The sequence below is a fragment of the Podarcis vaucheri genome, assembly GCF_965113315.1.
Source record: "Podarcis vaucheri genome assembly, chromosome: 7".
In the NCBI taxonomy this organism is placed as follows: Eukaryota; Metazoa; Chordata; class Lepidosauria; order Squamata; family Lacertidae; genus Podarcis; species Podarcis vaucheri.
The window spans coordinates 34,657,966-34,682,919 of NC_138765.1; the positions used below are offsets into that span (position 1 = coordinate 34,657,966).

Below are 24,954 nucleotides of genomic sequence, written 5' to 3' on the forward strand. Positions count from 1 at the left end.
AGCAAACAGGAGACCAGGTTAGATGTCCCAGATATCCTACCCCATTATCCCTAATCAAAATTTTCCATCATGTAAACACTTAAGACCAGAGGCCTATGTGGATAGTCATTGGCCATACCAAGGAGGCAAGCTGCAATTGTGTCTGCTGGCTCTTTACATGTGTGCTTATGGGCACACGCCCTGCCAGACAGGATGGTTTGGATCGTGCAAAGAAAGTTAGTGTGTGTAGTGTGTGTAGGCTCCTCTTTGCAAACATGAACTTTAAAGCAGGGCAGTCAGGGGTGGGACATCAAGCAGGATTCTGATCCACCCCACCCCACTGAGAGATATGCTTGAGGACCATTTGCCTAGTGGTCAGGTACACAATAACTGATATGAACCAAGCTGAATTAGGGATGAACATAAATGGGCTCCAAATTTTGTGGCCCTTTTTGCTTGTGGTGAACTTAGGAGAGCCTCTTTCTCTGCACCAAAAAATAAAAAATAAAGGATAAAAAAAATCAGAGAGGTGTGCACACAAAATTTGGCATCAGAGAAGCAGCTCATCCTTAGTAATGGCAGTGGGTGTTTTCCTTTCTCCCCCTTTTCAAAAGTCTCTACCAACAGCAGCAGCAACACACCAGCTCCTCTTTCAGTGGCCCAGCCACCAATTTGTCTCTACCTCCCATTGCCTTAGATGTAGCATTGCATCTACATCAATGGGGTGGGGAGATAATGGTGATAACAACATTTATTTTTACTGTTCTCCCACTCACTCAGTGCCTTGTTTGCAGATGGCAATTTTACTACCGCAAGAACAGTAAAATACTCCTACTGGTTGACAGGGCAATACAGTGGAACCTTGGTTCTCGAATGGCTTAGCTGACGAACAAATTGGCCCCTGAACACCAAAAACTCAAAAGTAAGTGTTCAAACGTTTTTCGGAAGCTGAACGTCCAATGCAGCTGTCAGCTATTGTTTCCGGGGCGCCTGCCTTGCCATGCCTTGGTTTTCGAACATTTCGGGAGTTGAATGGACTTCCAGAATGGATTAAGTTCGAGAATCAAGGTTCCACTGTACAGGTGAGAAAGCTCACCCTGGGGTGAGTTTGGTTATTTGCACAGGTGCACACACACACATCCTGTTCCAAAAACATTTGGTCCCTCTTGGCTGCATGGTGGTTGTACCCCAACAAGGGGCTTACTCACCTTTTCACCTTTAGCTCCTGATGGACCTCTTACTCCAGGTTCACCAGAAAGACCAGGCAAACCTGCTGTGCCAGGTATGCCAGGATCGCCTGGGCTTCCTGAAGCACCCTAGACAGGATAGATTTTTATACACACTTGTTCTTATTTATTTTTACAACCTATCAAAAAGATAAAAATGACAAACTAGACCTCTCACCCTCCCTGTTTTTTTTACCCAACCTCAAGGCACAGTTCAGATCCAAATAATAATAGTAAAGGTTATATACTAAAGTGGAGAGAGCCTGAAAGATGCTGATTTCAATATAGAGCTCATCCACACTGTGACAGGCTTTTTAGGCACAGGTCAGGGATTTCCAGATCTGTGTTTGAGCGGAGATTTTTCTTTTCCCTGCTGCATTTCCCTGGGGAAACTCATGCTAGAACAAATGGCAATCTGCTGCCAGCACCATTTGGCCAGAATTGGTGGTATATTCCCAGACCACCAGGTCCCAGTCAATCATCTGGTTGCTGAAATCTTCACTTCCTGAAGTTTCTGAACCATCTTCAAAAGGCAGCCCATTGTCTTGGCACAGCATCATAGAAACAAGGGATACAGACTGGAGTGGCTGTTTTCATAGGCCCACTTGAACCATGTGCTGTAACTCAGGGGCAGCCAAAAGCAGTGGGCAGAAAGGGTTTCTTTTGGGAGGTGGGGAGAGGAATTCTCTAGCTTCTTTGCTAGGACTTCCAAGACTATGCCAAAATCTGCCCTGTTTATGCAGTAGAAATCACACAAAGCAATGGTTCCATTGCTAGTTTATGAAGTAAAAATCTGCTGCTCTTTGTGAGTACCCTTGTATCTGTGGCACAACACTACAAGAGTCAGTGGGATGTAGTGGCTCATGGGACAGACGAGAACTGTGGGGCAGATCCAGATTCAAATGTCCATTCAGCATCAGAGTATACCGGGTGCCTGGGTGCAAGTCTGCCTCTCGACCTAACCTACTTCGAAGGGCTGTTGTGTGGGTAATTTTGAGTCAGCCATTGTCTCTCAACTTAACCTACCCCACAGGATTATTGTGAGGATAATACTGAGGGCAAGGTGAGCGATAATTGGAGGAAAGGCAGGATATAAATATAACAATAACCTGCTATTGTTTTGTGCCATAGTTCAGTGGTAGCACGCCTGTACTGCCCACAAAAGCACTCAGGTTCTGTCCCCAGTGGCATCCCCAAGTAGGGCTGGGAATGTCCCCTGCCTGAAACCCTGGAGAGCTGCTTCTCGTCTGTGTAAACAGTGCTGAGCTAGATAGGCCAATGATCTGACTCCGTATAAGGCAGCTTCCTATATTCTTGTGTTGAAGTAGCCTGTAGAGATAGGACTGGGCTTTGTGCGCAGTGGTTGTTAGGAAACATGGAGGCTGTGGTTCTCTGCTGGTGGTTGTAAGGCATCACAAATACGTAGCACCCAAATAGGGTCTCTTAATGTCATTTTTAACCTTCCTAGCACCTACTAGAACCTACGTTAAAGCATTAAGAATTCAAATACAAGGTTGCCAGGCAACTTAAAGGCTGTGTGGTGATGCCCCCCCCCAAATGTGGTTGCTAGGGAAAGGGGTGTGCACCTCCCTCTAGTGGCTGTGCGTAGGCAACAACAGCTGTGACACACTTTTCTCCTGCAGTGATGCTTACCGGTGGTTACAACACTATAGCCTAGGGTAGACTGCACCTTCAAGAGTTGTGTAAAATCGATTTCAAAAGGGGCCACTTCTCTTGGCCTTGCCTGGCAACCTGCACTTGATGAAATTACTTCTAAACAATTCTTTTAATCACCCCCCCAAAAAAAACCACACACACACCAGCCATACGTTCCTTTGCCTCTTGGCCACTCTACACAACCACACTTGGGGACAGCTGTCTCTCATGCTGTTGAACATATGACTCTGTCCTCCTTGCAAAGCCTTATATCTGTAACCCACATAACTCCCAGGTCAATATAGTGCATGAAGCTGCCTTATACCGAGCCATACAATTTGTCTCTGCAGCCCAGTGTTGTCTTCTGCACCCAGGGGAGGGGCAGGGGGAAGGAAAGGGGACTAGATCCAGCCAGCAGGACGGATCCTTACCTTTTCCACACACACCCTGCAGGCCATGCCTGACAAATAGGTGGGGCCATCCACCTGTCAATCATCTGATAACACAATGCCATCAGACGAGCTATTTTTGCATAGCACTGTCTGCAAGAGTTCTGACAATCATCTGATCATTGGAGTTCCCAAAGCACTGTGCATGGGGCTTTTAGCCCCACATCGGTTGTCATTGGTGTAGGACAAGTGAGCATGGCTTGATCAAAACAACATTGTGGGCCAAATGGAGAAACCAGGTGGTCCTAATTAGGCCCATAGGCTGAAGATTCCTCACCACTGCTCTATGCTGACTGGCAAATGACTCTACAAGTACTGAGATGGGGGTATTTCCAACCTCAGTACCCAAAGCCTTATTACTTGTAGAAGGAAGTGAACTGCTATGGGCCCCTTCGGGAACTGGCACGATTTGGCACAGAAGGGATTCATTTGCACTGATGAGATTTTTAGCAGTGTTGGACTGTGGGTGTTGACATTCCTCCTATTGCACCGCATGCATATTTGATATTTGTGTTTCCTTCTGGTCTTTTGCAACTTCTTATAGATCACTATACTTTGTTTGTAGCTTGCTTTTCCAATTATACTGTGTAAATATAATGAGAATATATTTGCTCCCTAGAGATCCATTTCCTGTGCCTCTGGTTTTGTCTCGAGGAGTGTGAAAAAGCCAGACCTCCTCACCCCTTTCCGAAGCCAGCTCTGGCCACCAACCCCCTTGGGTTATGTAATCTCGCAAAGAAGCACTCCAGCAGGCAGACTTCTCTTACCTTCTGACCTTTCATTCCAGATTCCCCGGGTTTTCCCTGAAAAAGTACAGCAAGCAATATAAGAGAAAAAGCTTTTCTGCTTAAACTTCACTGGCCCCTTGGATCCTGCCACAAAGACAGTCCTTCCAACAAATCAAGTCTGCCAGGCAGCCTAATAAGAGAAGCCCACTAGAAATAGGTTCCAAATTCTCAGCCCTGTTTATCTTCTACACTGAGCTTCTGCACCAATTTGTCTAATTTAGGAGGAACGTACTATGCCATAGACTCACAAAACCTTTCTACCTGCCCCAGGAATCACAGAATTGTAGAGCTGGAAGGGTCATCTAGTCCAACCCCCTGCAATGCAACTTTTTCTTTCACCTATGGGAACCACCTTCCCTCTATCTCTATTGCCACACCCCTTGCCCCTCTCCAAAGGAGGTCCACGCCAAGGGTCACTTACTGGTTTTCCAGGAAGTCCAGCACCAGGAAGCCCTGGCTCACCCTTCTCTCCTGGAGGCCCTGGAATGGAAACCATGGTCTCCCGACCTTCCAGAGAGGCAGGGCACTCAGTACAAGGTTCTCCCTACAGGGGAGAGAAAATGAATTGTGATACAAGATGGCAAAACAGGGGACATGGATAAGAGAGGAGAGGGCCACAGATTGTGAGCAAGATGAAAGGCTCACTTATCTGAACGAGTTACACAACCACTTCCATGCTTCGATACCAATTTTCTCACCTTTTCGCCTTTGACTCCTGAATCTCCAGTGTCCCCTTTGGTCCCTCGGGCTCCCTAGAATTACAGGAGGAGTGAGAAACTGCTGAGCTTTAAGCACAGAATGAGAGGAAGGGTTGAGGAGAAGGAGGTGGGGTCCTTTCCTAGATTCGGAGAATTCCTTGTGGTAGAGATACATCATGGCATTGCCATTCATTAGAGTTAATTTGGAAGCATCAGAATGTACTGAAGAGCAGTACGCCATTTCTCTTCAAGCATGAACTGAAGCTTTTGAGTTTGATGCAATAAAAATCTTGAGGTCTAGCAACTATGCTAGGGGACAATTCACCAGACTGTCTAGCAAGCAAAGTAAAAGACAAAGACAAAGAAAATTGCACAGAGTTTCATATTTCATATTAAAGAACTGGATGTTTGGTACCCTGGTTTGCTGTTATTTCATCCTGCAGATCTGCAACTCTGTATTACTGTTTTTGTGTTTGTTACTTACCTGTTTTCCCCCCTGAGTGACAGTGACTTATTAACTCCCCCAAATCCCTTTATTATCTGACTTTGTTCTTGTTTTCATATCTTCCAACGCTGTTCAGATCACAAAAGCCAGCTCCCAGAGGGCAACCAACGCACTCTAAACTTGCAGAACTTTCTCATACTCACAGCTTTGCCTGCAGGTCCTACAGCTCCAGTATCTCCCTAGGTACAAAGAGGAACAGGTGAGTTGCTGAAGACAGAAAATGGCTGCAATGGTGCTCAAATGATCTACCATCTTGAAACAAGAAAACTGCTGCTCAGATGAATCTGACATAAGGGGGATCTTCTTGTTGTTGTTTTTTTTTTAATAATACTTATTGCTTTTACAACAATTTAAACACTACAAAAAAAACACACAAAGAAAAAGCAATACATTACAATACAATACAAAGACACTACCTTACACTAAAACATTAAACTAACAAGACAAAACAAAAACAATTTAAAAACACATCAACAAAGAAAAGAAAAGAAAAATAAATAAATTTCAATGTCTTATCTTTCTTTCACATATTTCCACGACCTCCTCACACCTCCCTTTTTGTATTCCACTTCTATTAATTATTTCAGCAATTCCTTCCCATCTTCCCGTTTCCTATCCTATAATTATCTTAACACATTTCAACCTTATTTTTCTTTTAATAGTTCATAGTAACTATTAATCTATTTGTACTTAATTCCTTTCTACTAAAGCCATATCACTTCATTCCAACATTCTTCTAGCATTCCTCAATTTTACAATATTTCTGTAAATAGTCTTTGAACTTTTTCCAGTCTTCTTCCACCAACTCTTCACCCTGGTCTCGGATTCTGCCAGTCATTTGCGCCAATTCCATGTAGTCCATCAACTTCATCTGCCATTCTTCCCTGGTGGGTAAATCTTGTGTCTTCCAATACTTTGCGATGAGTATTCTTGCTGCTGTTGTTGCGTACATAAAAAAAGTTCTATCCTTCTTTAGCACCAATTGGCCGACCATGCCCAGGAGAAAGGCCTCTGGTTTCTTAAGGAAGGTATATTTAAATACCTTTTTCATTTCATTGTAAATCATCTCCCAGAATGTCTTAATCCTTGGGCACGTCCACCAAAGGTGAAAGAATGTACCTTCAGTCTCATTACATTTCCAACATGTATTATCGGGCAAATGGTAAATTTTTTCAAGCTTAACTGGTGTCATGTACCACCTATAAATCATTTTCATTAAATTTTCTCTTAGGGCATTACATGCCGTAAATTTCATACCTGTGGTCCATAACCGTTCCCAGTCAGCCACCATTATGTTATGTCCAACATCTTGTGCCCATTTAATCATAGCTGATTTCACTGTCTCATCCTGAGTGTTCCATTTCAACAGCAAGTTATACATTCTTGACAAATTCTTGGTTTTTGGATCTAACAATTCTATTTCCAATTTTGATTTTTCCACCTGGAAACCAACTTTTTTGTCCAATTTGTATGCCTCCATTATTTGATAATAATGGAGCCAATCTCGCACTTTGTTTTTCAATTTTTCAAAGCTCTGCAATTTTATTCTATCTCCATCTTGCACCAGAATTTTGGCCATTTGGCCTCGATATTGAGTTTTTTCTGTGCCTTCGCTTCCATTGTTGACAACCATCTTGGGGTTTTCTTTTCTAACAAATCCTTATATCTTATCCAAACATTAAACAATGCTTTTCTAACAATATGATTTTTAAATGCTTTATGTACTTTTACCTTATCGTACCACAAATATGCATGCCAACCAAATACATTATTAAAACCTTCTAAATCCAACACTTCAGTGTTTTCAAGAAGCAGCCATTCTTTCAGCCAGCAAAACGCTGCTAATTCATAATAAAGTTTAAAGTCTGGCAAGGCAAATCCACCTCTTTCCTTTGCATCCGTTAGTATTTTAAATTTTATTCTGGGCTTCTTGCCCTGCCAGACAAATCTAGAAATATCTCAATCTTAAACTCTTCTGTCATCACATTGTTCACAATTAATTTTGCCTTTTGTTCTGAATAAATTGCACCTATACCATTTTCAAAACCTTGTCCTACCCCCATCCCCTGTAGATTCTTCTTCATAAAACTCCAAGAAATATTGTCAAAGGCTTTCTCTGCATCCACAAATATCAAGACTGCTTTAGTACTGATATTCACTTGTAGTTTTTCTAGAATATTAATTATATTCCTTGTATTGTCAGACAAATGTCTGCCCGGGAGAAAGGGGGATCTTCTTGTTTCACTTCTTATTTATTTATTTATTTAATTTACAAACTGTATGTGGCCTGGACACACACACACACAGAGAGAGAGAGAGAGTAGAAGGCACCATGCATCTTTACAGAGGTATTATTACCCTGTGATAAAAATCACTGGATTCACCCTCAAGTTCTGGCTAATTACACTTGCAGTGGAACAGAGATAAAGCAAGGTATTCCAGAACCAGCCCTCTGTCTCCTGAAAATTTGCTCTTACCTTTTCTCCTTTGAGTCCAGACAGCCCTGGAAGGCCATCTTTGCCCTGAAAGCAAATAAAAGAAAAGTAAGAAGAATCATTTCAGTGATTCTTCAGTTGGCCGAACCAGGAAAAGTTCTGGATATGGTTTTAACCAGGATAGTACCTTAAGATCAGACCTGCTCTCATTTGGAACATTCTATTCGCACAACCAATCCAAACAGCTTTGAAACTGCCATGACATCCCATCAAACCCTGAGGACTGTAGTTCAGTGATATCATCAAGAATGCTTCTCAGAACTAGAGTTCCGCAGGCTAAAGTGAAGAGGATTAAATGGGTTTGTACTGTGTAGACTTGCCTGTTCACAGAAACTGCCATGGGGATTGCATGTGCTTTTCTATGATCATGAGGACTAGAAACCCTTGTGTTATTTCACATTCTCACTTCAGCACTGCTATTCATTCCACCTTTGTTCTTCCCATAAATCCTTGCAGTGCCCTACACTAAAGGCAAGAGGCACAATGGCTCTATACTTACGGGAAGCCCAGGCAGGCCAATCCCTGGTGGTCCTGGTTCTCCTTTGGGTGCTTTCTGAAGGTGCTGGGCTGCAGGGCTGCAAGACTGACACTGATCTCCCTTAAAGAAGAAGAAGCACAATGCTTGGTATTAGCGAGGAATAGCTCATTTCATACCAATACAATGCAAATGGTGATACAGATTGCAGGATATGGTACAAGCCTGCTCCCCCACCCCAACCGCCTGCACCGTGGGAAAACTGCTGGTTTGGGACAGACATAGATGGGTAGATTTCAGTAAGCCTAAAATGCACGGGTCTCCTTGTTTACATGGATTACAAAATTGACTTTGCAGTAAGTATCATTTGTGGGTGTGGGTGTGTGTGCCTGAAATAATTTGCACAAAGGTATCCAGCAGTCTTGTAAATAACCACATGCCTAGTCACTTGCAGTGAGGAACAACTGGCTAAAGACAATGAGATGGAGGAGTTGTGTAAAACCTGTTCCTTTTCATCAGCAAAACTTCATCATCACCTTGTTCAGAACACAAAATTTACCCAACTCAAAATGCTCACTGTTTTTGGTTTGTTTGTTTGTTTTTTTACAAATGAAGCAGTATTTCCCTAAGGAGTTCTGCAGTTTGCAAGCTAAAATGAGAATCTGCAGGCATGCAAAAGATGCTGTTAGTTGAAGATTGCTTTCAGTCTAAGCCCTTGCCACTAATCACAACTAAAGCAGAGATGTGTGCAAGCACTCCCCAAAGGCTACAGAGAACTTTGGACAAGCCCAGGATTAAAAGGAGAAGGCCTGCCTAGGAATTCCATTCACATTCACTCGAATGCATCTCATGATCAAGGACTGTGCTTTATCAGAATCCACAATTACATAATCCTAATTGAATTGAACACCAAGTAGAACCCCTGTGCAAATTTTCCTTGTACATCATGGGAAAGATTGGGGACAAAGCGAGGCAGGAGGTGGGAGACAGCACACATGAGGACATTTGTGGTGGGGCTTATGTGCACAACTCCCCCCCTACTACAGAGTGTGACCCCTATTAAACCAAAGCAAAAACAGGGGTTAGAGATCATATAAAAAGGAAATGGCCACCTACCTTCTCCCCTTTAATTCCATTGATCCCAGGGTCCCCCTGAAGAATGATAAAAAGAAAAGGGAGAGGAAAGAATCAGAAGGCAATGGAAACGTTCATGCAACCAGCAACTGGGTGAGGCAGCTGAGCCTGGGTGGTGTTGGTGGTGCTGAGAGGGCATCAGCAAGAGATGCACCTGCTGTACCCCATCAATAGTTGCTTCAGTTTAGACAAACCAGGAACATGTTACAGAATCACAGAATTGTAGAGTTGCCCCAAGGGTCATCTGCTCCAACCCCCTGCAATGCAGGAACCACAGCTAAAGAATCCCTAGCAGATGCCAACCCAACCTCTGTTCAAAAGTGCTCCTGGATCCACACAGCTCACAGTCTCAACAGACCACAAGGGGCCACAACAACTGGCCCTCACTTGATTCCTCCACGGAATCGGTGTATCCTGGATCATGTCAACTTCCCATGCACTCATTTGTAGGTCTGCTTTGTGCCATTTCAGCTTTAATTTGAAGAGTGGTTTTTTATATATATAAAAGAATGAATATGCATTTTAATAGGTAACAAATTCACCTAGTGTCAGAAATCTGCCACAGTTCTTGAACCAGTGAAGTGAGACAGTGTCCTTCAACCTTGTGTCTCCTGATGTTGTTGGTCTACAGCCTCCACCATCCCTGGCCATTGGCTAAGCTGTCTGGGACCAATGGCAGGTGCAAGTCAACAGCATCTGGAGACCTAAGGTTGAAGAACACTGACCTGAAGGATGCCAGGTGGGGCATTCAGGCTGTGTGCCATCATCCAGTTCACTCTGTCTAGAGGAGGGAACGACAGGGAAAACAGCCACACCTGCCAAGGAAAGATTCATGCCCAAAGGCTGTAGGTGGTATTATTCCATCACAACATCTAAGCTTCTGGGTCAAGGGATACCCGTTCTTGTTGGTTACAGGCCATCTTGACGGACATAGGAAGCTACCTGTAATTGGGTCAAAGCCCCGTGCTGGTCTGGCAGTGGCTGTCTGGGATATGAGGGAGATGGTTTTTTGTGTCACCTGATGCTTTTTAAACCAGAGATGCAAAGGATTCGACCCAAGGCTTTCTACAGGCAAAGCATGTGCTCTGACTTGGGTCTTCCCCTTGCTCTGCTCTTAATCTCACAGAAAGTGAATCTGACACCTACCCTGCTGCCTTTGAGTCCTGGAGGGCCAGGCTTGTCCTGAAAGAGAAAGGTGGTGGGGGGGAGGGAGGGAGGAGACCAAAGGAAATGCTTAGAACTCCAGGGTCCAATAACTCAGCAATTGCCCCACCAACCAAACACCTTTGCTTCTTAGAATCATAGAACTGTTGAGTTGGAAGGGACCTCCCAGGGTCATTTAGTCCAATGCAGGAATCTCCTTGTCTGTAACACCCTCAAGGGATAAAGCCTTCACCCAGTGACCTGGGACTCACCGATTTGCCCGGTTTCCCTGGAGGTCCAGGCTCCCCTTTGGGCCCTGGTTTCCCAGGGATGCTGACTGCATTGTTCCCATCAGAGATAGTGGGACAGACTTCACATGGGTCCCCCTGTTGAGAGACATTCAAGATGCTGTGAAGAAGATTTCAACTAAAGGAAGACAAAACAAAGGCAACAGGGCCAAAGGGAAAAGGTCTCCATTGCTTCCTTCCACAAAATGGAAAGAAAATTATTTAAACAAAATGCATTAAGATGAATTATTCCTGAGACAAAACATAGTTAGATCCTCTTGTTCAGGCAAGTAGTTTTTGGGAGGTGTGGGGGATGGAATAGAGGGAAGAGCAAATTAAAGGGATATAACTGTGGAACTCCTTCCCCATAATGGTGCCTGTTGCATCTTCACTGTACAGCTTTTGCCATATTCCTGAAGATAAGCCTCTTTACCCTGGCCTTTTACAGCTTAAGCATTACACCTCTTTTGCTGTTTATTTATCCTCCTCTGGTTGGAAAAGTTTTGCTTTTTCATATGTAATTGTAACTGTTTTATCTGTTGTTATAGCTGTATAGTATATTGCTATAACCTGACCTGGGACCCTATGGGAAGGGCAGGTTAGGTTCATTATTAGATGTGGTGATAATGGAGCTTGGTGGGGAGTGGGGTAGGAGCCTCATGCCCTTCTCTGAAACCAGAGAATGCACAGGCTTTGCCTTGATCCTGCCTTCCTTCTACTCACCTTGTCTCCTTTCAGGCCTGGGACCCCGGGTTTTCCCTGCAGAGAAAGAAGGAAGGTTTCCGTTTGTGATGCAACTTCTTTTTTGTACATTGTGTCGAGGTTTTTTTTACACTTAAATGGTATATACATTTTATGGAACAAATAAACAAGCTCCTATGAGACCAGGAACTAGCTATAGCTAGCTATATAGCTAATGTGTTTGCAGATCAGGAAACCTGCAGCCTAAACTTATTCATGTGTATCTGGAAATCAATCCTAGGAAACTTCAATGGGAATTCCTGCCAAGTAATTGATGATGTCATGGGCCCCCAGTGAGGGACCTGGTTGGGCATAGGTGGAGAGGAGAGGAGTTGCCCATAGATGATCCTGGGACAGATCATGCCAGTGTCTCAGAAGCTCGATGAGCCACTTGGGGAGGAAGATCATGGGGAAGGACCTACTGTGGGGGGAGGGGTTTCCCTACTCCATCTCTGCATCAGTCACCCCAGAGCACAGCTCATACACAGCATCCATCTCTGAAGTTGTCAGAGGCCGCCCCACCTACTCCACCCACTGCAGAGGAGTTGGTGATGCCTCGTCCATTGCCAAGGTAATAGAGATGCCAGCACAGGCATGAACAGACAGTTCTGCTTGCCACATTAAGTTGTGCTGCCCTGTTCCCATATAATAGGACTATAGGGGGTGTGCTGATTGTCAGATCAAATGATGGCTGTGTTTCAGTCTGCATATTATTTCAGGAAGTGTGAATTATGTAGGTTTGCCCTTCAATGCAAACTGAACTGAATTTCTCCCCCATCCCTATAGTCATTGTCACAAAAATGATTTATTTCGCCTTTACGATCCCATTCCACACAGACACTCTGCCTGTCTTTTGAATGCCCCCTCAAAGCCTTCCCACAACCCCTCTGGCTTTGCTGTTTCCCACCAGTCTTCCCTCACTGGCAGAAACCTCAGCTGTTGAGCAATGTAGACTTTTAACAATCTAAGCAGCCCTTAGGGAGCAAGTGCTGGGCGTGGAACGAGGCATGACTTCATTCCCAACAGCTGCATTGGTACATTCAGTTTATTCTCCCTTTATGTCATCGTTTAAGTGTGACACTAAATGCCAAGTGGAGCGCCACAACAGAATGCTGCAGTACGTTCCTGGCACATGTGCGTTGCTTGAGCCTGCGGCATCGGCATCAAAGGCAGGTGGTTCGGCTCTGATTTGAATCTTCATGTCCAAAACGTATTGGCTTATTGTAGCTTTTTGGACATTTTGCATGCAAGCCCATAAAGCCTGAGCCCTCTCCATGCTTGAATTGACCTGGGGGATAGTTCCACCTCTGGTCTGCTAAGAGCTACTGTGCCTCAGCACATTCCTCCTATCTGCAACAGGGATATGACAGTGAACTACCCTGTAGGATTGTTGTGTGCTACTCTCACAGCTCAACCTCAGCAGCACAGTGATACAAGCAATAGATAACATGACTGGGTTAGTTATAAGCTGATCTCTGCACTTTAGCCAAATCCCCAGGCAGCAGTGGGGGGGCCTAATACCTCTGGACAACACTGCAAGTTTGTTGTAAACCATTCAGAAGCTGAACCTCACCATTCATTGTGAAATACACTTAAGGGTTGTCTTGCTCCGCAAAAGCCTCTCCCAGCCTACAGTTTGTGGACAATGGACTGCATTTGCTTTGGAATTTGAGTTATTATAGTGCCATTTGAGAGATTTTTTTCACCCACCTACCACAGTTATCTCGAGCCTTGTATATGCCTCTCTCTTGCACACAGGTGGTATAGGTTTGTATCCAGCTCCATAAGCAAGAGGAGTTACAAATCAGTGTCATATACATATCATAAATAAACCCAGCAGCTGCCCAATAAGCAAGGTCCCACCCAGCTTCCCTGGCTGTCAGTCAGTGGTCACATGACCTGGGTGGAGAAAGCCTAGTCAAGAGCACAGAAATATGCAAAGCATGAGCCCCCACTCCTATGATGGGGGTTCTGGGATCTGCTGCAATTTTGTGGATCCTCCCCACTTTGCTTTGCTGGTTTACTCACTGAAAGAGGAACTTACTGGCTTTCCACTTGAACCGCCTGGCCCTGGAGGTCCTGAGTCCCCCTGGAAATAGAGAACAGAGAATAAGAGCCACATAAGTAGGTCTGAACAAAGCAGCCATGGACAAGAGAAAAAACTAGTTTTCTGGGACATGATAATCACTGGGACTATCCAAAGCTATATGCATGGTTATGCCTACCTTCTCTCCTCTGGGACCTGGTGGGCCACCGGGATCACCCTAGAATGAAAGCAGAACAGTTGGTTGTATTCAGAAGCTGAATGATCCACCAAGGTCATTGCTATCCCAAACAGGACCCAGAATATGTGCCACTTCTGCCGCTTCTTGACTCTCTCTTTCCAGGCACAGATCTGCGCTTAAAAGCTCTGCATCTAAGAAATTGTTTTTGTTTGTTTTTTGCCCCGGGAATTTCCCCATGAAAACCAGCTCTTTAGCACCCAATCAGAGCAAACACCAATTCAGGCCTTCTGTAAATTGCCCCTTGCTCCAATTGACCTTTAAAGAGCGGGTTTTTTGCGGACAAAGCTCTGGGGAAGGGGGAAGAAAGATGCCTGGAAGTGGAGCACAGGCCATGCCTGGGGAGCGTGAAGGAAAGGTAGGTGTGAATAAGGCCAAGGTCTGCTGTGCCCATTACATACCCTGTATCCTGTATAACTTTTGAACCCATGACTATGGAAAGCATAACAGAGGGGAAGTTGCATTGCAGTCTTCTAAACACTCGTGCCCTTTGTTACCTTGTGTACATTTGGCATATTTCTATGTAATTTAACCTGAGTTTGACCTTTCCTTCATTCCTTCTATCTTGGTTATGGAGCTGTTAAATTATGCTGACAGGGTGGGAATGTGTGTACTTGCCCTTTCCCAAGCTGATCACACTCTCCTCCGTCCAGGCAAGCAAGAGGCATTATCAGAGTTCAAGGGACCATTCCAGCCAAAGGGGATATGGAGCAAGGCTGGTGAAGGTGGATGGGAGGGCAGGGCAAAGAAGCTGTGGCCAGGGAGGTGGGTGTTGCCTGGGGAGAGTCCCAAGGGCCAGGCAGAGAGGCTTGAAGGGCCACATTTTGTCCCTGGATCCGTGGTTCCCCAACTGATATGGAACCCTAAGTGGATGAGAATATATGACAGACTGGACTCCCAGAGGTAGAGGCAGCTGGCTGGCACTGGCTGGCACTGGCTGACTGGTTGGGTGGTATCTGGGGGAAGATAAGAATGAATTGCACATACAGGCTTCCCCCAGGGCCCCTATTTCAGATTCCTGAAAAGCAGCTCCTCTTAGCAATTCTTTTCACAAAGCTGTCAGTGCTGTGAGCATTGTTTAGGCTCAACACCCACTGGCTGTTGCTCGATGTTTCTCCTGGCTGCCAGTGGCTGCACTGGAACAGGACCAAAATTCTATAAATGCCTTTCTTTCTTTCTTTCTTTCTTTCTTTCTTTCTTTCTTTTTAAAACACTTTTGAAAAATAACCAAAACAAACACAAAAGACAATGAAAAATATCACCAGAGCGATGCTGTGGTTGGGCCAACAGCTTAACGAGGAACTGTAAGGCATTAAAAGGGTTTGTTTGCCCATGACACTGCAGGTGGTGCGAGTTTTAAAAAGAGCTCCAAATTCTGCGCCTAATTGTTCAAATTGAAAGCTTGCACATATTTTTGTTTGCACGATAAAATATGTAACCTAGATTTGGGTCAATCCATTTGCTCACATTTACTCTTCCTGACCCTCTGCTGTTCCTCGCCATTCCCTCGCCATTCCCTTCCCTTGTCTCCTAATGTTACCTGCCCTCTGCTATCAAAAGATAGATGTGAGCTCCCTGGGGCAGAGCTTTCTTCTTTGCACAATGCTGTAATTCTCATCCTCATCATCTGCTGCTTGTCAGAAAGAGGGATAAAAGGGTAAAGCAGAACATCAGAGCTTCTCTCCTGGATCCCTGTGAAGTCCTGCTCAGCATCACCTGCTTCCCTTCATGTCATCTATTGCTTACATGTTTCCTAATTTATTTCCACAACCATAAGGAAACATATTTTTAAAACTTAACAAAATCCTGTGGTTAGCGAGGGGTGCTATAAACAACCAAAGGGGTTTCTTGGTTATGTTTGGAAAAATTTAAAGAAGAACTAGGAAGCAGTAGGCTTGCTGCTTGGGGAAGTGGGGTAAAGAGTTAATAGGTAATAGAGAGGAGGAGGAACTATTCAACTCTTGTATTGCCTCAAGGGGGGTTATTTTTGAGAAGAAGAAATGATTATGAGTTATTTGTAGTCCAGGAGGTGGTCAAAGAACACCAAGCTACTTCCAATGAGTTCAGGTCTCCAGGGTCAGATGAATGAAAACCCTGATTGCTGAAGGAGTAATTAATCAGATGCTAGTACCCTTTAATAATTCTTGGAGAACAGGTGAGGTTGTAGAAGAGACCTGAGATGGGCAAATGTTGTCCTTGTCTTCAAGAAGAGGGGAAAGGAGCAACCAGAAAACTACAGACCAATTTGTCTGACATTAGGCAAAATTCTAGAACAGATTATTAAGTGCTTGTTCTGTGAACATTTAGAAAAGAAAGTATGGATTGCTAAGAGCTGCCACAAGTCAAGTATATCAAGAACAAGCCATACCAGGTCAAGCTTACCTCAATTTTTGATAGAATTATAAGTCAGGTAGATCATGGGAATGCCATGGACATAATAGGTCTTGATTTCAGTAAAGCATTTGACAAGGTCTCTCATAATATGCTTGTGGTGCAATGTGGGCTGGATGATACTATTATTCGGTGGATCCACAGATGGTTGAGCTATCATGCCCAGCAAACGTTCATTAAGGGTTTTGCATAAAACTGGAAGGAGATCTTGAATAAAGTGCCACAAGGCTCTGTCCCAAGCCCTGTGAATGATTTCAATAAGGGTGCAGAGGAGATGATGCAAAGCCAAGAGGGACAGCTAAATAGAATCAAGATTCAAAATGATCTTGATGAGCTGGAATATTGGGCTAAAACCAATAAGAGGAAAATTCAACAGAGGCAAATATAAAGTCCTTCATTCAAGTGAAGGAATCAGAATCACATGTACAGGATGGGAGAGACTTGCTTGGTTTGGCAGTGGTACATATTAAAAGAATGTATGCACAGGGGGTACTCAAGGGCACACGGTACTGGCACATCTTCTTGTTGTTGTTAAAAAGTGTGGCACTTTCTGTAACAACTTCATGGTGATTACTACCAGCTTTTTTTAAAAAAAGAAAAAAGCACTGTCTATGCGCCTTAGTTTATTACAGGCTGAACATGAGCCAGCAGTCCAATATAGCTGCTGAAAAAGCTAATGCAATCATAGGCTGTTCAAATCATGAGAAGTAATAGGTCCACTGTTTGGGCTGCATTTGAAGTTCTGTGTCCAGTTCCGTGTGCCACATTTTGAGGACACGGAAAACCAAGAGCATGTCTAGAGGATAATGAGGAGTCTGGAACCAAATTCTATGATGGATGGTAGAAAGAGCTGAGTAGGCATAGGCTGAAGAAGAGGTGATTAAAGGGGGAGATAGGAGAGTTGCCTCCAAATATCCCAAGGGCAGGATCTATTGAACTGCAGGATCTACTTCATTTTTACCTAAAACACCAAGGTCCACCAACCAGAGTCAGGCACATTACAGTAAGAGCGTAAGAGATCTGTTGCTGGATCAGGCCAGTGGGTCACCTATTCTGGCATCCTGTTTTCACAGGCCAACCAGATGCCCCAAGAGGAAGCCTAGCAAGTGACGTAGGTATGGGAAGAATTAACGAACAGGGTACCTATGAGCACATGTTCAGACCAGGAATGTGTGATCGGTACCACCACCCAGCCTAATTCTTCTCAGTCCACCCCTACCCCCAAAGCAGGCTACAAGGAATTTTAACCACAAGCTGCACTCAAAAAGTAAGGGCCAACTGAGGCATTTCATTTCATGGGACAGACTGGGCATGCTGCAGAAGACCCAAGGGCAGAGCACCTTACTTTCCCCCTAGTTCAAAGCAGATATTTGGGACATGGGTGTGTGTGTGAATTGGGAAATCACACAGTGCCACAGTGTTTGGGGAAGGTGGTGTTAACCCCCCCCCCATTTCCCTGAGGCGAATTATCTTCCACAAATTGTCGTTCGCCTTGCAGGGAAGAACCTACATGTTTCTATTCCACCCACGTGGCAAATAGCAGCTTTGGAAAGAGGGAGGTTTAGATCAGGAAAATGGAATTGGGGACAGCAGGGGTTGAATGCCCCCACCTGCCAGTACCAATCTGATTTGTCTCCACCCACCGGCAAAAGACCCACAAACCTAGCTTGGCACATCATCACAATTATCTGAGACATAATTTTAACAAAGGATTGAAGCCGTGAAGGAGCCAGAAATAGAAGGCAGGCAGAAATGAAAGTCTTACTGGTTTTCCTGGGAGGCCAATTCCAGGTGGACCCGGCCGACCCGGGGGTCCTGGTTCCCCAGCAAGACCTTCAGGACCCACGAACCCTGGGTCACCCTAAAAAGACAGGCACAGTTGTTACTAGTGACAAGCCCATCAGTAGAATGCTGGCTTCCCCCCACCCCCAAGAGAAGCATAATCGTACCTTTTGACCTTTGGGTCCCACCACGCAAATCTCCCCAGGCCGGCCCTGGTTAGGAAGGAAAAGCAGGATGCATGAGGGCGGGGCTTCTTTCCACTGAACAGGGCCAGATTGTCAGAATCTTCAGAGCTTGAATCATTATTTATTAAATTTATATACCGCCCTATACCTGTAGGTATGATTGGGGGGCCTCATGGGCTGAGGGTGGGGCTTAGTCAAGGGAGCTGCCTGTGGGGGGTATATTCTGAGGCTTCAGAACTCCCTTTGCATGCGAGGGGCCATGTTCTCTGTTAAACAATCTTCCAGGGGCCACATTCAGCAGTGCATAACAACAAATGATAATTTTCCCCTTTGTACAGTAGTCTTCTCTCTCTCTCTCTCTCTCTCTCTCTCTCTCTCTCTCTCACACACACACACACACACACACACACCCTCTGTCCTCCATCCAGTCAAGCAGGCAGCATTAGCAGAGTTCAAGGGCACAGTCTCCCTGATCTACGTACCAGCCTGGATAGCTCAGCTGGTTAGCTCAGCATGGTTCTGATAATGTCAAGGCTGCAGGTGTGTATTCCTGCATTGCAGGGGTTTGGACTGATTTTATACTATTGGCCAATCACAGGGGTCAATATTTCAACCCCTATCCTAGGGTGCAGAATCTCAGGTCTAGGGGGCAAATATGGTCCTCTAGGCCTCTCTAGGATTCTTCCCAGCTCACACATCCCCAGCCACACACCCTCATCCAACGAAATACCCATCACTGGCCATACTTTGCACTCTCCTTGGGTGCTTTTGCCTATCAGAATTGCATTAAAATGTGAAGAGGTCTCCCCTATCCCTATGGATTCAGCAGGGTTCCTCTTATGTCATGTTCCTCCATGACCCTGGCTCAGTCGAGGAGAGATCAATGAAGAGAAGTACAAGGTGCTGTGTGGTTTATCTATTCTGAGCAATCGTTCTAAAGTCCCTGCTCTTCTGATCCAGGAAGCCAGAATGGACAATAATAGTTCAGGGGGAAATGGTACAACAGAGTTAAAGGGGAAATGTCACCCAAAGTAGTATGAGCATTCATGCTTTGAAATGCATCTCCATGTGGTGAAAATGAGATTTGATGATGAGAGACACAGCAATGATGGGAAATGCAACATTTGTTTTCAACAGCTCAGCTTCCAGCATCATATCTCAGTTTTGCCAGGCAGAAATGCACTCATATGAGGAAGCAACAAATGAAGGATTTCAGGGAGATGTCAAATAAAAAATTATTAAATGCTATTTTGGTTTAAGTGAACTGATGAGTAATCTTCCTCATACATTTTTCTTTAACCTCAAGGGTGTTTATTTGGATAATAAACTTATTTTTACATCTGAAGGTTTCAGATTTGAACAGCACCATAAGAGCAACTTCCTAGTGGCATTGTTCACTGTTTGAAGTATCCCTACCAGCTAGAGAAGATCAAAGCTTGGGTCACACAGATAAGTCAGCCAGTGATGTAAATGTACATGTAGCATCTATGAATAACTTGCATGTGTGATTGGCTGAGCCATCACAGACACACCAGAGGATGAAGTTTCAGATGACCCTCCCAAAACAAACAAACCAGCACACACACACACACACACACACACACACACACACACACACGGCTCTGTTCACAGTAGGGATGGGAAGAAAGTTGGCCCAGTTCACATTTTATTGTGAAGCTATCTAATTCACACTTCCTGAGGCAACATGCAAACCAAAATGCAACTATCCTTCAAAATTTACACTTCTACAAATCTTGTAATACAGTTCTTCAACCAAACACTGCATACAGAAATGCATGTATTAGCGGAGAGTGTGCATAATAATCAATACTAGGGGAGTTTGCTTACACAAATGGTATATTAGGCAAAATTGCATGCAAAAGTTTCTGCATTAGGAGATATATGCACTAACCTGCTGACAAATTTTCATGATATTTTTTCTAAAAAAGCACCACAAAATTATGCAGAAATGTGGTGATCTGAACTTGAGATGTGAAAAACAAGAAACAGAAATGCACCAAAATGAACAGATTTGCCCCAGTTCTAATCAAGTAATCTCCATGCATGTGTAGAGCAGCTCTATGGCTGTGTACACATTACCATTTACTATGGCTTCAGTGTGCTCCCACAGCTGGTGTTTGTAACGTTAAGCCACATTCACTAAGGTGTGTATGTTTGGGACAGTCATTGTACATGCACAGATGACAGCTTCATTTTGGGGGGTGGGGTTTGCAGGCACGCATTGCCAATCAGGTGGTGAGCATCAGGGAAAGACATCCCCACCCCTTCGCTAGTGTGTACAGTAACATTCAAAGGCCACCTTGTTGTGTTTAAATATGTATAAGGTAAAGGTAAAGGACCCCTGGATGGTTAAGTCCAGTCAAAGGCAATTATGGGGTTGTGGCGCTCATCTCACTTTCAGGGCAAAGGAGCTGGTGTTTGTCCACAGGCAGTTTTCTGGGTCATGTGGCCAGCATGACTAAACCGCTACTGGCGCACGGAGGACCGTGACGAGTCCCAGAGCGCACAGAAATATTGTTTACCTTCCTGGCGCAGTGGTACCTGTATATCTACTTGCACTGGCGTGCTTTCAAACTGCTAGGTTGGCAGGAGCTGGGACAGAGCAACAGGAGCTCACCCCGTTGCGGGGATTCGAACCACCAACCTTCTGATCAGCAAGCCCAAGAGGCTCAGTGGTTTAGACCACAGCGCCACCTGTGTCTCTAGTGTGTACAGTAACATGCAAAGGCCACCTTGTTGTGTTTAAATGTGTATATAGCCTAAGTAAGGGTCTTCCTGGCAGATTCAGAGAAGTGAAGACATGATGGAAGACGACCCTGCCCAAATCTGGCAAGGGAGCCAAAAAGCCACACAGTGAACACTGCAGCATGTGCAGGACTCTCCAGATCTTAATTTGTGAGGAATAGGACTGTGAGGAGAATCACTCAAAGTTAACGCTCAAACAATCCTTGTGGTGGGGGAAGTAAATCCAGGCCTCTGAACAGGAGAGGAATTCACCATTTTCTTTGTAGGATGTTTGTGTATTGGCTTTGCTGTCATGTGGGGGGCACTTCTTATTTTTAACTTTCTTCCCTGCCGCGGCAGGAACAAGACTTTGCTCTTGGTTGTCCTGTGGGCTATTTTCTTAACCCCCAAATTATGCAGATGCCTTGCTGTTCTCAGGCATTTGGGGAAGGGTAATCATGGCAGCCATCTCTCACACACCCCAAAATGCCAAAATAACTGAGCAGGTAGTGGCAAAATACAGTTAAAAAAATAATAATGAAGGAAGCTGATCCTGCACCCATACGAAAGGGCAGTGATGAATTCTGGTGCACTTAACCCCCGAAAAGTCAGAAATGGTCCCCAAATGCATGGTATTCAGGGTACAATCCTAAGTACAGAGAAGGAAGAAAAAGAGAAGGAGGGCTGGAAGAAGAGAATGTAAAAGAGAGAGAATCAAAATTGCACAACTTACATCGCGCCCTGGGCTTCCTGGCTTTCCTTGAAGACCAAAGTCACCCTTATCACCCTTTTGCCCCTAAAGAAAACAAGAGATGACATGTCTTAGCAATTAATTCAGTTTCTGCCTTGGCCTCACTCCAGTACAGCCTTCATCAACCTGGTGCCCTCCAAACGCTTTGGACTGCAACTTCCATGATGGGAGTTGTGGTCCAAAACATCTGGAAGGTGCCAGGTTGGGGAAGGCCACTCTAGGGTCATCCTCATTACTGCCACAGTCTGGCACCCCTGCTTCCCTGTCTGACATCCAGTCCTTGTAGCCAGCCAGAGGCCCTCAGTTCTTCTAGCTAATATCACAGCTCCCCTGGAGAGCTCTTGTAAGTCATTTCTCTGAAAGCTAGGAGGCAGTTTGGGAGCATTCTGGATGAAAGGTAGCATCAAGACGCAGGAAATAAATAAACAAGACAAATAAATAAAGTTCTTGTAGCAGGACCTTCTGTCACGGGAGAACAACTTTCAAGGGGTCAGCGTCTTCCCTTGAGCCAACTATTCCTTCTCAAAGCTGGGGTGCTTACCTTTTGGCCAACTGTTCCAGCCAATCCCGGAGGTCCCTGTTAGAAACATAATGGATTATTTATTAGTGGTGTAGATTTGTTAAGTCCATGCTATCCCAAATGCTGAGGGCTGGTTTCATCATATAAGCATATACATATAAGCCTAAGGACTTTCACAACTGTCATTTGGAGGGGGAGGGGAGTTATTAGCATCCCTTTCTACACCATCCCAGCCTGAGGCCATGACAGCTTTCCCATCGTGCTCAGACAATAATAAGTATATTTTTGTTATATATTATTTGTTTTAATGACTGTACTGTTTTAATTGATTTTTTTCTTCATTTGTACCCACTCTGTGATCATCTGTTGATATTCATTGAGGGGGATGAAATAATAAATAAATAACTTGGGTAGCTGAAATAAGTAGCTCAAGGCAGATCCACACCTGTTCTGGAGCTACCATTTCCAGCACTCTGAATGAACTACAGTTCCCAGAATTCTTTGGGAAAATTACATGCTTTAAATGTGCACTGAATATGCTTTAAATGCGTAGTGTCCACACTATTCTCTGCCCCTTTACTGAGACAACATTTTCCACAGCTTTCCCATCACATCCCATTAGGAGCTGTCCAGGGTCCTGACTTGACCTGCTTAGGCCAGAAAGGGCTCTGTTTATTGCTTCCAGTTTCTACATGGGACCCAAGCCCCTATAGATCAAGACAGGGGCTACTGTAAAGCATTAAACGGAATATGGTGGCAGTGGAAGTGGTGAAGCCTCTGTCAACCATTAGCTAAGCTGCCTACCTGTCACATAAGGAATGGGTTCTGGCTGCCATTGGTTGAATTGCTGTGATCTCAGAGAGAGAGGTGAAGCAGCAGCAAGGGCCTAGAAAAAGAGGAGGCAGAGGCCTGAAAAGGCAGAAGAGAAGAGGAAAGGAAGGTTGGATTCTGGGAGAATGGAGGAGGCCAAAGGGAGATGAGAGAGGGAACAGGCAGAGAGGAGAATGGTTTGCCATCAGCAGTTCTTAAGTGAGAGAGGCTAAATTTTTCATATCAATTTGAAATACAAAGCAAAAGTCCTTGGCTCTGACAAAATATATAGTGCCACTATATTTCTGGTTTTTGTTAATGCATTAAGTGGACAGGGCAGGATGCAGCTGGCCAGGCACAGACACACAGAGACACACACAGTGTCATGACAGGCCTGACCACAGGATGCCGTGACTAAATATTTATCATTCACAGTATAAACTTTGGCCCAGCACACACTGGCCTTTATTCAAATCAGCAGCTTTCAAAGTGGGAAAGAAGAACAGACATTTTGCAAAACAGCAAACTAGAGATTGCAAAGAGACAGGTGGCTGGTCAGCAAAAGGTCAGAACAGGGTGACTTGGGCCAAGTTGAAGTGACATTCGATGGACACAGACCTGCTAAGGTCAGGCTAAACCAAGAAGGCTAAGGAGTAGGGGCTGAATTTGATGCATCTATGCATGGATGTCTGTGGAGCTTATTAACTAGAGAACTCGGAAGAATGAATGAAGAAGCTGCTGAGTGGACCAATCTCTGAAAGCAAGATGCAGGCGTTTGCAAAATTCTGGGTCCCACAACACTCTTTGGCATCAAAGGTCAGTCTAAAAAATTTCTGTCCAATGCCAGATGATGAACAAGGACAGGCTATCAGAGTTTGGGCCCCTGGGGATAGTCTCTCTGTCTTCATCCCTTAATCATTACAAAGGTGGTAAACCTGCAGCTGAGCTGCAACCCTTCAGGTTGCAAGTGAGGGTCTCACATGATCAGATTGTTTTCCACACTAAACAATTCTCTGCATGCAGAAAACAAAATGTCACAGTGATAACAATGGTAGTACATTCTGATCAAGTGGGTTTTTATTAAGCACAGGCAGGAGTGGGTCATTTAAGATTGGTAACTAATCATTTAAGATTGCTACTAATCTATTGCAGGTAAGGCTGAAGAGAAATTTCATTCAAAATAATTTTCAACTTGAAATTGAAAAATACCTGGGCAGGAAAGCTCACCCATTTTCACAGTCCTAGCAGGAGCCTTCTCCCTCCCTCTGGTCCATAATGCACAGGGTAAGCACAGAGTAGGGGATGCAAGCTGACGGTGGGTGGAGCCAGAGTGGAGCGTGGGCGGAGTCCAAGGCAAAAGTGGGTGGTGCAAGAGCCAATGGTGTGTAAAGCGCTAAACAGTTTGGCACTAGGGGCTGATGGGAGTTGTAGTCCAAAATTTCTGGAAGGCACTAGTTGGCAAAGCCTGCTGTATATACATGCTTACCTTTTCTCCTTGATCTCCCTTCTCTCCCGGTGGGCCTTCAGCACACTTCAGAAAAGATAAGGAACAAACAGACAGACAGGGAGTTAGTAGGACAGCAACACTGGACAAAGAAGAGGAGAGAGAAGCCAAACAGGCATGACCTCTCTCCAGGGTTGGGCAGCAGCTCACCTGTAATGGGGCTTCAGGTGAGATCCGGACACAGTCAGCACCCTGGAAAATTAATAATAGTGTTACAGGTTTGAGTGTGGGCCAGCCTGGATTAAATTTGTATATCACCCTTCATCTGAAGTTCCCAGGGCAGTTCACAGATTAAAAATACTTTAAAATACAGAACAAAACCACAAAGTACATAACAATGATGATGATGATGATGATGATGTCAAACAAAGTTTGGCATTGGGATTTGGATATGCCAATTCTCCCACA

At 44.7% G+C, this 24,954-nt stretch overlaps 1 protein-coding gene across 5 annotated transcripts in view; it reads right to left on the bottom strand.

The window, feature by feature from the left end:
- COL16A1 (collagen type XVI alpha 1 chain) overlaps positions 1-24,954 on the bottom strand; it is a 129,623-nt gene that overhangs the window by 47,286 nt on the left and 57,383 nt on the right. For all 5 annotated transcript variants that reach the window (XM_082232762.1, XM_082232760.1, XM_082232761.1 and 2 more), the window contains exons 13-31: positions 24,697-24,738; positions 24,529-24,573; positions 22,254-22,289; positions 21,695-21,757; positions 18,199-18,243; positions 18,015-18,110; positions 13,802-13,840; positions 13,621-13,665; positions 11,559-11,594; positions 10,821-10,934; positions 10,552-10,587; positions 9,388-9,423; positions 8,296-8,394; positions 7,779-7,823; positions 5,445-5,480; positions 4,797-4,850; positions 4,520-4,642; positions 4,078-4,113; positions 1,188-1,295 (exon numbers count right to left, since the gene is read on the bottom strand). In XM_082232762.1, the coding sequence (XP_082088888.1) occupies positions 1,188-1,295; positions 4,078-4,113; positions 4,520-4,642; positions 4,797-4,850; positions 5,445-5,480; positions 7,779-7,823; positions 8,296-8,394; positions 9,388-9,423; positions 10,552-10,587; positions 10,821-10,934; positions 11,559-11,594; positions 13,621-13,665; positions 13,802-13,840; positions 18,015-18,110; positions 18,199-18,243; positions 21,695-21,757; positions 22,254-22,289; positions 24,529-24,573; positions 24,697-24,738 (1,134 nt within the window). The remainder of the gene's footprint in view (positions 1-1,187; positions 1,296-4,077; positions 4,114-4,519; positions 4,643-4,796; positions 4,851-5,444; positions 5,481-7,778; positions 7,824-8,295; positions 8,395-9,387; positions 9,424-10,551; positions 10,588-10,820; positions 10,935-11,558; positions 11,595-13,620; positions 13,666-13,801; positions 13,841-18,014; positions 18,111-18,198; positions 18,244-21,694; positions 21,758-22,253; positions 22,290-24,528; positions 24,574-24,696; positions 24,739-24,954) is intronic.